The sequence below is a fragment of the Pholcus phalangioides genome, unplaced genomic scaffold (assembly GCF_987345545.1).
Source record: "Pholcus phalangioides strain wild (caught in Gottingen) unplaced genomic scaffold, Ppha-v1.0 ptg000012l_1, whole genome shotgun sequence".
NCBI lineage: Eukaryota > Metazoa > Arthropoda > Arachnida > Araneae > Pholcidae > Pholcus > Pholcus phalangioides.
In genome coordinates this window covers 5,760,811-5,774,952 of record NW_028301605.1, presented here as the reverse complement: position 1 = coordinate 5,774,952, position 14,142 = coordinate 5,760,811, and the positions used below count along the sequence as shown (strand labels likewise).

Below are 14,142 nucleotides of genomic sequence, written 5' to 3'. Positions count from 1 at the left end.
GATAAATATTGATTCAAACATTTCTGGTTTTTTATCGTATATAGAGAAGAGTTCAAAGTATTTTTGGAAATAAATTTGGAAACTTCAGGTTGATATAAATTGTTTTGACAGAATTTGAAATTTGACATTTTTCGGACAGTTTTTCCCAATTTTGATTAAAATTTGCTAAAATTTCAATTTTGAAGTAAATTGAAAATTATTTTCTGTGTTTCTACCACTTAATATATCAATCAAAGTAAATCAATTAATTTTTTCGTACTGTTACACGTGAACAAGCTACGCTCGTTCAAATATGCATGTTCCATTTATGGACATTGACCTTTCAAGAGAGCAGGATTCTAGAGATATCTAATGTGCAGTGCCCTGCTTCGATTTTCCCGTTCGAACCCTAAGGCGTTGTCACCATTTGACATATGTATAGGAGTGAATTCTGGGTAATATGACAGAGAGGAATGTGCTTTCTGGGGTGAATTGTTTATATTGGGCAAGTACTTTTTATTCTTGCATTCTTAGAAATACGTGTTTTTGTGAACCGCAGACTAATCAAACCGAGATTGACAATCGTAGATAGTCTTGTTATGTTCAGCTGTATGTAACCATGTCCAAAAGATATCTCACATTAGAAGAAGCTGTAGGATATTTAGAAACTAGTAGGATATATGTATAACTTGCAGATGTATGCCAATTACTTGCTAATGAAAATGGGAACATCCCGGATGAAGATGTTATTGTTGAAAATGATCTAGTGACAACAGTTCCAACTGATGTATATGAAATGCTGGAATGCTAGATTTATTTTGCAACAACGAGGATTCCGCTTTCACCTCTCCCCAAATTCTAATGTTCCATTTATGGAATATCGTGAAAAACAAAGAAAAACATTTTTTTCTTCAAATTTCAAAGTTGATCTATGTATAGGCATGCAAAAGGACCCCGAATTCCAAATTTCAAAACAATAAGTGATTTTGTTCATAGTTCGGCCTTTAAACGGTTAAGTGATAAAGTAGTATATTATAAGCAACTGTTAACTTGTTAAGTAGTACATTGGTCATGACAATATACACTTTCCTGACTAACTTTGAGGCACTTTAGTGGCAGCTTTTATGTTTTCAATTATGATATAGTAAAAAATAAGGCAATCTAGTTTGATGGTACAGTAGAACCTCATTATTAATCTTCGTTTTTCTGTGTCATAAGTATGAGTCATGAAGCGGATCATCACAATCAAAAGTTTTCATGTTTATGCAAAACAACACAATGGTAGATGTTTTATCACTTGCTTGGAAATGTAAAGCTTGTCAGATAAAAATAACTCTACTATTATTACAATTCTTTTTAACTGCCCCTTATAAGCAACGTTATAAAAAATTTAAATGATTTTCTACTGCATTTAGATAATTTTTTTGAGACATTGTAATCTTTTTGTTCTTCTGAATCAATCTGTTTCGATATTTACACCAGACATTGCTCACTGAAAACTACTGCATGCATTTAAATATCTTTGATACTGTATGAATATATTGCGATGTGCAGCAAACTGAATGTTTTAAGATACGTCCACAATTCTTTGAAATGTCAATTTTCATAAAGCAGTGCTTGATTTGTGACAAAACAGTTCAGTATTTACCTTCCGAAACATCTGTAGAATAATTATTCGAAGTTAAAAAAACCATTGCATGATTCTTAAATTATTTATTGCATTTAAAAGCATTACTCCTGGTGTACCAACGTAGCCAAAAATCTGTTTGAACTCATGGTGCGTACAGAGTTGAAAGAGTTTTGATATTTGCAGAAAAACTTTTCCAGATTAAGATAGTACTAATATTTTTTGACAAAATTAGTCATTTAAAGTTATTCAGTTGTCTTAAGTTGTATCAACCTAACAGTTTAGGTGCTATAAGGTCAGGGCCACAACTAGATACTTGCTACTCAACTGGGACAGCACACATTTTGACACTCCCCCACCCCTTTAATATGAAAGAATTGGTGAACTGAGCATCCCCTCTGATCCTGCTCCCACTAGTTGCAGTTCAGTATAAGCCTCAAATGAAGATTAAATTAAGGTTTCGAAGCATAGGCGGAGATTGACTTGGAAGTCTGGGGGGGGCAAGGTCATTATTGCGAGGGGGGGGGCATGATGATGATGATGTCAGCTCATATATACATTAGATCAGTCGACTCCACCTGTAACGCGTATCTCCGCCCATGTTTCGAAGCAACGTTTTCACCTTGACAGTGGAAATGACAAGATATCTCACCTAACTTGATGCACATTATTTTGGCAATCACGAAATATGTTGTGTCCTTAAAACCCTCTCATTTCAGCAATGACAAGCCCAGGTAGTTTTATTGTTGGCTTCATCTCTTTGAACATGTTTTCATTTCTTACAAACTGTTTATCAACTGTCAGTGGGTGAAGTTAGCTTTTGTTCAAAGTTTGATAACAGAAGAGAAAAATGGTGATTTTTTCCCCATTTTTCGAAGTAGTATAGAAATATGCATACAGAATGAATAATAAAAAAAAGATAGTGTATTTCTCTTTCTTTTTATTGTTCTTGGTTTCGGTGGGGAGCAGTATCATTTCACAAGATTGAAAAATATATATTCTTCTTGAAAATGGGTGGAAATTTCTAGTTTAGTGATTTAGTTATGATGCAAATCAGGAAATTTTAAAAATTGATTAAAGGTGTTAATGGGAGTTCAGAATAATTCGCCAGCATTTGGTATATTTTTCATTTTTTAGGCCATCAATATCTGCTTCTTCATCATCAAAAATCAAGTTTTCGAAAGCAACTCGTCAAGGTGAGAGTGCCGTCAACATACACTTCCATTCCTTATAAGGACTCTAGATCTTATTTTTATTGCCGTGTAAGTGTGCTGTATTTATTGATGCTCTTAATTTCATTAGCCCTAGGATTGGATTCAGAGTCGGATGATTCTCCACAACTGACAAAGAAGCCCCAGAAAGAAGAGAGTGATGATGAATTTGATTTTTATGACTGATTTCTTTCTAATGATGAAGATCATTATACACAGAAAGGTATGTGATTCCTGTTATGTGGTGAGTAAACTTATTCATGGCCACTATTTATTCTTTGCCACGTTTGAGATTCAAATAAAGAATAGCTCTGAAATACATGTCATCTATGTCTCAGATCAAATGTAAAAATCACTAATTACTTGATGCTCAAGGAATTTTTAAGATGCTGTCATACAAATGAGAGGTCAGCAATACCTGTATATTATTAAGCATATATTCAATGGAAAATAAATGTGTAAGTTTTGAAGCTTCCAATAATAATAAAAAAATTATGTATACAAATGAAGCGTGAATAATTGTCAGCACAGTTCACAAACTTTTCACATCTGCAGCACCTTTGGGAGGATTTCTATCATAAAATATGGAATTATGGTGAATCGTGAAGCTATGGAATTTTTTTTTCAAAAGTATTTGTTTTTGATTCCTTCAGTCAAAAACAAATCCACTACTTGAATTTAAAGCTAAATACACTTTTTTTTCTCAAACCGAGCACAACTCAGGTCTATTGCCATAGGCAATTTACTACCTAGTGAGTTGTGCCGGAAGTGTAAGTGTGTGTACCTAACAGAGTCTGACCTTCAGAGTGGTTAGTGTTGGTGAGTGAGCTAGTGATAGAATGAGCAACCTGGTGAGTTTGTGATAGAATGAGTGACCTACAGGCTCCATCGCTCATTTATTCACTCATGTTGAACTGTTGTCGGTAAATTTTCTGAGCGAAAAGAAACTTGTTTATGTTTCATCCTTACTCTGAAACCTAAATGTAAAATGTGTTTCATTTTATACTTTAACATAGTGCTCCCAAAGTGGGCGATAGAATGGTTTGGGGGCAATCAAAGCTACAAGTATAACAGGATCCTATTGGTTTGCTTTAGTTCAGGGGGCGATGACAGAAATTCTGAAGAAGGGGACAATGCTTTAATGGATTATAGATTGTTATTCTATGAAATAAAACTTAGTTAAAGTATAGAGTACAAGTGAGCTTCATGCTTCAACTGACTCAATCAGTTATTTCATGCAATAACTAGGTATTCTATAGAATAATGGATTCCATACTTCAACAGTAACAAATATGTTGCAGGGTTTATACAAAATTTTCAAAATGAAAAGTAAGGAGTTTTTAAGGACTTTTTAAGGAGTTTCAAGCAGTTTTTAAGGAGTCATAACTCACAAGTTTTACAGCAAAAAAAGGGGCGGGGCACATATGCAAATTTATTTTTAATTTGCAAACAAACTTTCCCTCTTCTCAAAAATATAGACGTAGAAGTGGTTCAAAAATTACAAGTTTTGATTTGTTACCCAGCATCATAAGAATTCATAAAATAATCAATCCACATACATACATTTCTGTTGTCACCAAAGTGTTCTAAAACCTTCAAGTATTAGTCAAAAATATAACTCATAACAGCATCACATAAATTCTAAAAATTCCAAAAGTGATATTCATCCCCCCACCCCCCAATTATTCAAAATAAAAACCACAGCCGACAAAGATTTTTCTTACAAAATTATTTATATTTGCAGCAACTCTAGGCGCACACACACACACACACACTTCCAGCACAACTTCCTAGATAGTAAATTGCCCATAGATGGCAATAGACCTGAGTTGTGCTTGGTTTGAAAGAAAGCCCCTCCCCTCCCCCCCGGAAATTACTCACTCGAACAATCTGGGAATGTGCTGCGGGCCGCTCAATTGAAGTAAGAATTTGCCACAAGCCACTTGGGGCAGGCCACATTTAGGCCATGTGTTGAGCACATGTATGCTTTAAAATAAGGGGCTGTTCAAGTATTACGTCAGCAAATTTTGACTCACCCCTCTTGTCAGAAAAAGTCAGCAAAACTCTCACCCTCCCCCTGTTAGCGCTCTGCCCCCTTCCTCCTAACGCTTATTGGTGGAATCTGAATCTGAATTGGGGGCTTCCCCCCCAAATGATCAAAAATTTATTTTTTTGATCCACAAAATATTAAAAGATTTGTAAAAATATTTTTTACAATTTCGAAACAAAACATCTTTATATGTTATTATAATCAATTTTTGTTAATTTCAATGCTATTTGAAGGCTAAGAACCCAAAATTGCTCAAGAAATTCATTGTGACCCTACCTCTCTAAGCCCTTGGTAACCCTTGACCCGCGGTAAACATTTGGCCTGTGCGGACCAAATGTGGCCCTGGCGTTATGATGTGGCCTGTCCCTAAATCTATTTTTGTAACAATAAACCAAGTGACAAATTTACAGATCGCTTAAGTGACTCGTGGCACAATTCCAGACCATTTAAGCGATTTGTGGCACATTAAGCGATCCCTTGAGTGACATGTGACAAAGTTTTAGAGCATTGGTTCTGCCACCAGTGCAACCGCACTGGTGGCTCACTCAAGTTATCCGCGGCACATTCTCAGATTACTTAAGTGATCTGCGGCATAATCACGGATCACTTATATGACGCGCGGCACAGCTCCAGAGCATTTGGATCCGCTAAGTATTTGAAGATCACTAGAGTGGCTCTGTAGGGGACTCAATAGGGAGATTGTTAGTTCAGGTGCCCACAAACTAGTGAAAAGTTTTACTCGTTTTTCGCGCACCGAGTAAAACGCCATTAAGAATATTTCATATTTTTTATAAAGGGTGGTTGATGACGTAAGAATCATCCACCCACCCCCCTCCTCCACGTCATCAAGTCAGCAAATCGAAAATCCCCTATCCATGCTGACGTAATACTTGAATGACCCCTAACATAAAGATACCCGAAAGTTATTTTCCGAAGGTTAAAAAAGTGGGTTCAGCTATAGCGGCTGATCGGCTCGTCCCCCCCCCCCCCCCCCCGTAAAACCAGACGTGGCTCGGGCTGTCACTTTTAAAAGCCGGGTTTTACTAGCAGGTTTTCTATGCCGCGCGCAACGTGAATCACCCAGCGCGACACGCCGTCTATTCATCAATATGAAAAACAGTACGACTGTTTTCCTACAGAGCGCAATACGGCTCACGACAGTGCTTTACGTCGGGCGTGATTGGCAGACTGCTTGTGGAGGAGTTAAGCATCCTGTGCCGCGCGTTTCAGCGATCTTCCCTTCATTTTCGTGTTGTGTCTCTTCCCTTTAAACCGGAGCATGCAGCCGATAGAGTAGATGACGCCTGGGTCATATACTATACTGTATAGCCGTCCAGCTGAGCCGATGCGCCACGCTTGGAAAACGCAAATACGTAACGTCATTATGTAACTCATTTCTGCCGACATGAAATGATCCAGTTAGGTTCACGCGGCGCAAAAAGCCTACTCCTAGGAAAACCTGGCTTCAGGGATGGACGCTCGTTACGGGATCCCAGGAGAGATAAACCCATTGTCTCTCTCATAGAATCTCTTGTGTGTGGATAGAGCTTGTTCCTCTTTTTTTTTTTTTGCCTTTTTATTTACGGCAACCAATCTGCGAAACAGATTCGCTTTCCCCACTGGACTTCAGTTTTCAGCATTTTAAGGCGCGGCGGCGAAAAGATACGCTTGTGGCACTGAGCTATAAGTAAAGTTTACTTATAGCTCAGTGCCACAGCTATTGAGATATTGGCTCTAAGCAAATGGGAAGGAGTGATAAAATAATAATAGTAGGAGAGAATTGCATTAAAAAAAAAGACGATTGCGGCGAAAGTAGGAAAATAGTAGGAAAAATATGAAAGCTGCGAGGTCTGCACTCAGTATACTGCGTAATATAGGAGGTTCGAGACATCGTTTCGCCGCATAAGTAAAAACTTTTAAAAAAACTTTCCCACCGCTGGGCATGGGGGGATTTTCGGCTACAGGTTCAGCGGAGTGATGTCGTTCTACGGACCATCGATTTCCAACGCTGACCAGTTTGCGACATAGGCAGGAAAACACGTCAAAACTAGCGATTCGGTAAAAAATCGTATTTTTAGAAGCAAAAGCGTATAATCGTATTAATTTACTAAATACGACAAAATCGTAACGGTTGGCAGGTATGCACAACCATTGGATGTTCCAATCCCATCCCCTGCGTTCACATTTCCTATTACAAAGGGAGAGAGCGTTTTTTTTTCTCTTTTCTTCCTTTTTATATTTGGGGGAAGCTTCCTCTTATTTTTCTAGGCAATGCTATTCATCACCATGGGGGAATGCCTATTCTAAGAAAGATCATCCCTTCAGAGAGAAAAAAAAAAGACTTTTTCAGGTGTGTCTGCAAAAAGTAAGGAGTTATAAGGGCCCTTCCAGAGGGAAATGAAAAGTTAGGAGTTTTTAAGGAGTTTGTAAGGATGTGCGAACCCTGTGTTGTTAGGAACCATTGAGTCAATTCCGACTCTTGGTGACTCTATAAATCATGGCTCTCCAAGCTCGTCTGTCATTTACAGCATGTCACAAATATAACATGAATATAATATAGCATGTGATATAATGTATATAGTCGAATCTCGTTGTAATGAATATGTTATAGTGGAAAAAATCTCATTTTAACGAACATTTTTCGAATTCCCCCAGATAAGTTTACATGGGAACAATGCAAAAGCGTGGAATTCCTATTTATAACGAAATTTCGTTATAACAAAGTGATTTCTCCAGTCTCTTGGAGTTCATTGTAACGGAATTTATAATGAGAAATATCATCCCATGTGGCTGATGGTTGTGACGATTTCTGTCTCTGTCTGTGTCCTCCTATGGATGTAAGTTGAGGTGCCAATATGTAGTATATTTCATATTACACACTGACATACATTCCACAAAACATAATTCTAGATACATAAAGTAAAGCAACACGTAATCAAAAAGTCCACCACATTTTATTTATAAATAACCAAAAGAAAAAAAAAATGCATTTTTATCTGAACTATCGCAATCAACAGCCATTGTCATCACACTTGGACACAAAGTATGCTAATAAAATAGCACAGCAAAATTCATAACAATTTTTTTTCCATTACAGATCTAATGCCGAGGAATATTATAACTATAACAATCAATATACAGAAACAGTGTCATACATTTAAAAAAAAGGAAATTATCATTCAATTGTTCAGGCAATTGTGGTATACCTACTGCAAAGTATACAATTATATTTACATAAAGCACTAGAATTATAATTTGAGCAATCAAGTGTGTGAACTCTCTGAGAGTAATGTTAAAATAAACTGCTATGTCATTCGCCTCCCAATAACTTATGCAATAAAAACTGATTTTCTCAAAAAAAATTGTATTATAACCATTCCTGTAAATGACATCCTTTAGACACTGACTACATTACTGTAAATTCGATAGATTAAAAAAATAATGAAATTATGAGTTTTTCTTGTGGACACATACATCAAATAGATTTATATCAACATCACAACACCAATCGTATTATGCAGTGAGATTCAGAATTTTGCTTGATATTCTCGATGTGACATATCAAATGACCAGCATGCCATTCTGTGCTTGTAAGTGTCTGTGAAAGTCAAAATGTTTTCTATAAAGGTGGTAAAAATTAGAGAAAATTAAAGAAAATAAGTACAGTCAGACCAATGTATAACAAAGAGCCCATTGATAGCGAAAATGCTAGTTAAATACAAACAATGAAATTTCAGAGCTTATAGCAAGCTATATATCAATGTTTAATGCATAAAATATACACTTTTCACTTTTTTTTAAGCAAATTTAAGATTTTTATTTTATGTTTGAAAATTATAACTTTGCTTTTAGTATTCCCCCCCCCCTCCACCCGCTTCTGCTAAAAAAAAAATTAAGAATATAACACATGAGAAAACGTAAGAAGAGAGAAAGAAATTCTGATACACTGTGAAAACCTTCCTTACTAGAAAAGCTAGATTGCTATGCAATCAGTATTGTACATTAACCCATTGACACCAGTTGGTAAGAAAATTTGCCATTCGACATTTTAATTTTTTTTCAAAAAACCAGTCTTTAATGGATTAATTTGCTCTTTAAATCATTAACCATTCTCTTTAACCATCCAGACTCTTGCTAAAATTCTATTATTAGCAGGTCTGATTGTACTTCAAAGACCAGCAGGAGGGATGCACACAGGTGCCAAAACCTAGGGACTATAAGGCTATTTCAGCCCCCTTCAATAAATTTTGTAAGAGAACTGTCTCATATATCATAGCTGTCAACTTTAGAGAATAAGAATTGGGGAAGTTTTTACACAGATCTAAATTCTGTATAAAAATGAATTTGAAAGGGATTTTTAGAAAACAACGTAGGGATTTTTCATGAATAAAAGTAAAATTATAGAGATTTCCCCTTTTGCAAAAACGTGATATAGTACAAAGACATCGCACCAAGTTGCTAATCATTGCCAACCAGTAGGTTAAATTACTTGTCATTACTACTTTCCAATCAAATCACAGCAACAAAAAAATTGCCATTGGCTCCAAACGGCACATACAGACTCAATGGAACATATGGTGAAAGCAATTACAAGTCATCTCGCTAATTTTAGATGTTACAAGGCCAAATTGACGCTGTCTGTTTGGTGAATTTTGTTACAATTATTGTTGGTTTTAATTATTGTACAATGAAAATTACCCTAATGATTTTCTTCATTTTTGCAGATGAATCATTGATCAGTCAGAAAACATCATGCATATATTTTTTTTGCAAAAATTTTTAAAGCCTGACCATAGCTTCTCCCCCCCAAAAAAACATTATTTTGTGTTAGTTGATAGAGACGCGTAAATTTTGCAAAAGAAGTTTAATTTAATAATTGGAAATTTTTCATTTATTGGCAAAAATAATTTTCAAATAAAAAATTTTGCAATTGTTGGCAAAAATAGTTTTCAAATTGAAAGTTCTGAATTCACATTTGCAAAAGAACTAAACTAAGGACGCACAATGATTTTTCAAGTTTATTGGTGAGATTAATTGCTAAAGTACTGTACTTAGTAAAAAAATCTATAATTCAAGTGCTCAGCAAAATTATTACTTATTCTGGCTTCAAAAAGTGTAAATTAGCATTTATCAAAAGTATGCCTATAACAAGCAAACCTCTGGCTGTGCTAGGTCCTAGCAAATGTATATGCATGGCGAACACGCTATAAACAAGCACACTACCTAGTAACAACTGAGCTTTTAGGAGCATGTGTATCACTGGCCTTATTCTCAGGAAGTATCTATAAATGTCTAAATAGCACTTTGATGATAATTGCAATCTGATCGATAAAAGAAAAGGGACATCAGTAGTTATTGTTTTTTGAGACCCGATTTACTTTTCTATGAAACCCAGAGAGACTGGTCTGAAGCTTAAATTGAGTTTCAAAACTATATTCAGCAAAGTTTTGTGAAGCAAATCAAAATTAAGTTGCTTTTTTCTATTTACTCAGAGAGGAAGATGTATAACAAAAAAGTAACATGTCAATAAATCAAAATATAGTCTGTTCAATGATTAATGCTTTGATTGTTTTGTCTAAAGTGGAATATTATTTGTCTATTTTTTTTATGTTCTGTTTCATACAGGTTTCATTGAATATTGCTACAGTAGCCAAGGAAAATTGACGAGTGATCTCCATAACTGTTACATCCACGGTTGTAACGTCACTTTGGTAAGACAATATCTGTCAGTTCTGTGCACCAAAGGCTTCACGTGAAGGAACTGTAGGCCACAGTACCATGTGTTTGTGTTCTGCTAACCATGCAATCCAGAGGGGCAAGCTTAAAGTAGTGTGGCACTGTTATATAAATCGTCACATGCTTAACTTTTGGACGTCAATGTTATTTTGTAATTTATTATTTATATATTTATGTTTTGTACACATGTTAAAACTTATGGAAAGCCTGTTTTCAGTCTGCAGAATCCACAGTATTTTGTGAAAAGTTATTTTGCCCCAACTGAATTTCGTGAAGCATCCAGAAAACTGGCCCAAATTTTGCCTGGAAGCAGAGCCATCTTAAGTGTACCATGTGTCAATTGTTTCTTCTGGGGGCCCTACCAAACATTCTCAAAAATTTCAACTAGATCTCATTCTTGTGAGGCCTCCGGGCCATGCCCAAGTGGACCCATGCTTTAAGACGGCACTGCCTGGGAGATCTGTGGAATAGTCAAAATATTGCATGAAAAATAAACTGCAGATGGTGCTTTATATTTGCAACAATAAACTCCCCAGTTTCAAACAGAAACTTCAAAAAACTTGTATAACAGGGCAAAAAAAAAAAAGTCTCAAATATTTATCAATATTCGAGACAAGATATTAATACAATCAATAATAAATTTAACTACTCGTATATTAATGAATTTTGGAAAATTCAGGCCATGGGGGGGGGGGGGGAGAGTCTGATTATTGTTTGAATATTTACAGTAACTGTAAAATATTATAATTTACTTAATTTTGTTCAATAGTGTTCCTAAGAATGATTTCCTGAACAGCTGAATATGGAAAGTCAGACCTGCTTATAATGAACACTGATGTTACACATTTTCACAACTAATGAAATTTTCCCATTTCCCGTGGATTTCATATTACTTATCAATGTTCAAGTCATCACAGATATAATGAACGAAATAATTTTCTGTTGACTGATGATTTCGATGAAGAAATAGGATTGGTAAACAATAACGTTCCCCAACAAACCTGTTTTGTGCATGTCAGTTTTTTTATTATTTGATTTCATCACAACTATTTCTTTCAATATTTCAGGATACCCATTGAAATAAGTACAGGGTTATTCATAGAACAGGTCCCACAAAAAAATGAGATCTATTACAAAAGATACCATACTTATGATTATGTACTTGATAAATAACTGACCTAGAGGATTATTCATTGTATGTTCGAGTGCCATTAGTTGTGATCGGAGCAGGTGTTAAAAGTTGTCGCTTTTTTCTTGAAGACAAGCGTCCGCTCAATGTTTCATATTCTCGATGACACATTACCTTTGGTGATTGAATTAATTATAAAAGAAATGTTGTTCTTCAAATCTTAGAATGTGTAAGGTTTGCTTGAGTACTGTCCTTCAGAAAACCCCAGAGAAAGAAATCAGGGCATCCAAGGATTTTTTTTGGGGGGTACAACTCTTTGGTATGACATGGTAGGAAAAGAAGCTATCAGTTTCATGGACACTTCGGATGTGTGGCATGCCACCGGATCCAGTTTGAAAGTAACCCTGTGTGATTTGTGCATGAACTTAAAACTTCTTTCTGAATTCCAGTTGCTACCCAATATGTACAAGCAATAAACACAGGGTTCCACAGTGCACTCGAAATCAACAATAAGATCAGCTTCACAACCCGCTGGATTGTTTGTTTTTTGAAATTAGTGATGCTCTAAGTGCATTTATAACAGGACTAAGTTGATTTGTACGACTCCTCTAGGAAGCCGTTGCGAATAAATTTTGGGTCGTGACCCTTAGCTCTAGAATCCCTGGCTGTAAGTGGATTTATGCAACACATCCCAAAAACTCTAGATCAAATTTAGGTCCTGACAAATAGCTCAAAAGTCCCTGACTGTTAGTGGGTTTGAATGATCTATCCAAGTCCTTGGGCATAAGGATTGGGTTGTGACCAAGAATCTCTGGCTGTTAGTGGATTTGAGAGACCCATCACAGGAGCCCGAGAACCAGGATTAGGCCATGACCCACAGCTCAAGCATCCCTGGCTGTTATTTTATTTGACTCATCTCTTACAATTTTGGGTTACGATCCATGAGTCAAGAACCCTTGGTGTACTCTACGATTGTTACCTAAGTATTTATAATGAGTTCCGAAATATTGAATGAGCCTTGAACTTACAGCATCCTATGTGCTGTCATGCATTTGTGCCATCTGCAAATTATTCCTCAATTCGACTCAGCAAAGCCATCAGATTAATACATCTCAATGTTTAGATGTTGCATGCATTAACTAAGGAATTATTATCTAATTCGTTGGGCAGGTTCCATAAGAATCACCCTGTATTATCATTCATCATGGAAGTATTGAAAATATTACGCTGATATAAATTATAATTATACAAGTTGGTCGGACTGTATTTTTCGACAAATTAATCCCACATTACCCACAATTTATATATAGCTCTCCAGTCACCCTTGTTCCACATAACAAACTAAATAGTCGAACACAATTTCCAAGACATTAAATACATGCAATAGAGTCGTTTATTCCACACAGCATTTTCACTCTCTCTTCCCACAACACATATAAGTATTGATGTTTTCATAATAAATAAAAAAAATGCACATACATAATCAAATTTTCAAAAAACACTGATGGCTAAATACAAATAAATATTTAGATGCATAAGTTTTTTTATATGAAATTCATGAGGGTGGGTGAAAAAGCAAACAGATTTAAGCAAGAAATCACAAAACAACAACATACAATTAAATTAATGAATTCAACATGTATTCACACAACTGGAACAATCTAACATTTCGAACATACTCACGATTTTAATGACAAATTTACAAAAACGTGTATCAACTATTATTAACAAACAAACTACAGTCCACGTCGCTTCATGAGATCACATCAGGATTTGTGGTTTCTGATGGCAATAGCCAATTGATAATTATATCAGAAAAAAAGCCCTGGTTGTGAGCACGATGGTACGTCTTGTTTTGTTGAACAGGATGTATGAAAACAAGACAACTCAGTTTATCTTTCCCATATTACAGGTTTCAAAGTGTTAAATCACATATTTTTTTCAAATAGTTTTACAACAGGATTTTTTTCCATTTATAAGCTAAAATCTCTTTTTTATTTAAAAATTGTGAGGAATTAGAATGAAACAGTCTAATGTATATTACAAAATTAACGATACTCTTTTTATAATTTATGGCACGTAAAGATTCCCTACACGAATGTGGTCATTCAAAAGAAACTGATTATGAACTGAAGGAATTTTTTTTAGATCACATTCCTTCACTATAGGGGAAAACCATTGCAAAAGCAGCGCTATACATACATAGTGATTATTATGGGCCAATTACGGCATTGTGAACCATGTACGGAAACTTTCTTCAACAAGGGAGCCTTCTGACCTCTTACATAGTCTTGCAGGTTAATAGCAATAACTTATAGGGAAAAAAATGAGTTTAAAAAGTTCAACCTTAGCTTCAAAATATCTGAGAAAGAAAAAAAAAAAAACTTGATCACATAAACCAAAGTCCTGA

The 14,142-nt window shown here is 35.5% G+C and overlaps 1 protein-coding gene across 6 annotated transcripts in view; it reads left to right on the top strand.

Annotated features, from left to right (window-relative positions):
• LOC149079221 (uncharacterized) overlaps window positions 1-10,819 on the top strand; it is a 31,571-nt gene extending 20,752 nt beyond the window's left edge. For all 6 annotated transcript variants that reach the window (XM_089240122.1, XM_089240118.1, XM_089240123.1 and 3 more), the window contains exons 6-8: window positions 2,744-2,802; window positions 2,909-3,040; window positions 10,493-10,819. In XM_089240122.1, coding sequence (XP_089096248.1) covers window positions 2,744-2,802; window positions 2,909-3,003 — 154 coding nt within the window. In that variant the 3' untranslated portion in view covers window positions 3,004-3,040; window positions 10,493-10,819. The remainder of the gene's footprint in view (window positions 1-2,743; window positions 2,803-2,908; window positions 3,041-10,492) is intronic.
• Window positions 10,820-14,142: the final 3,323 nt, after the last annotated feature.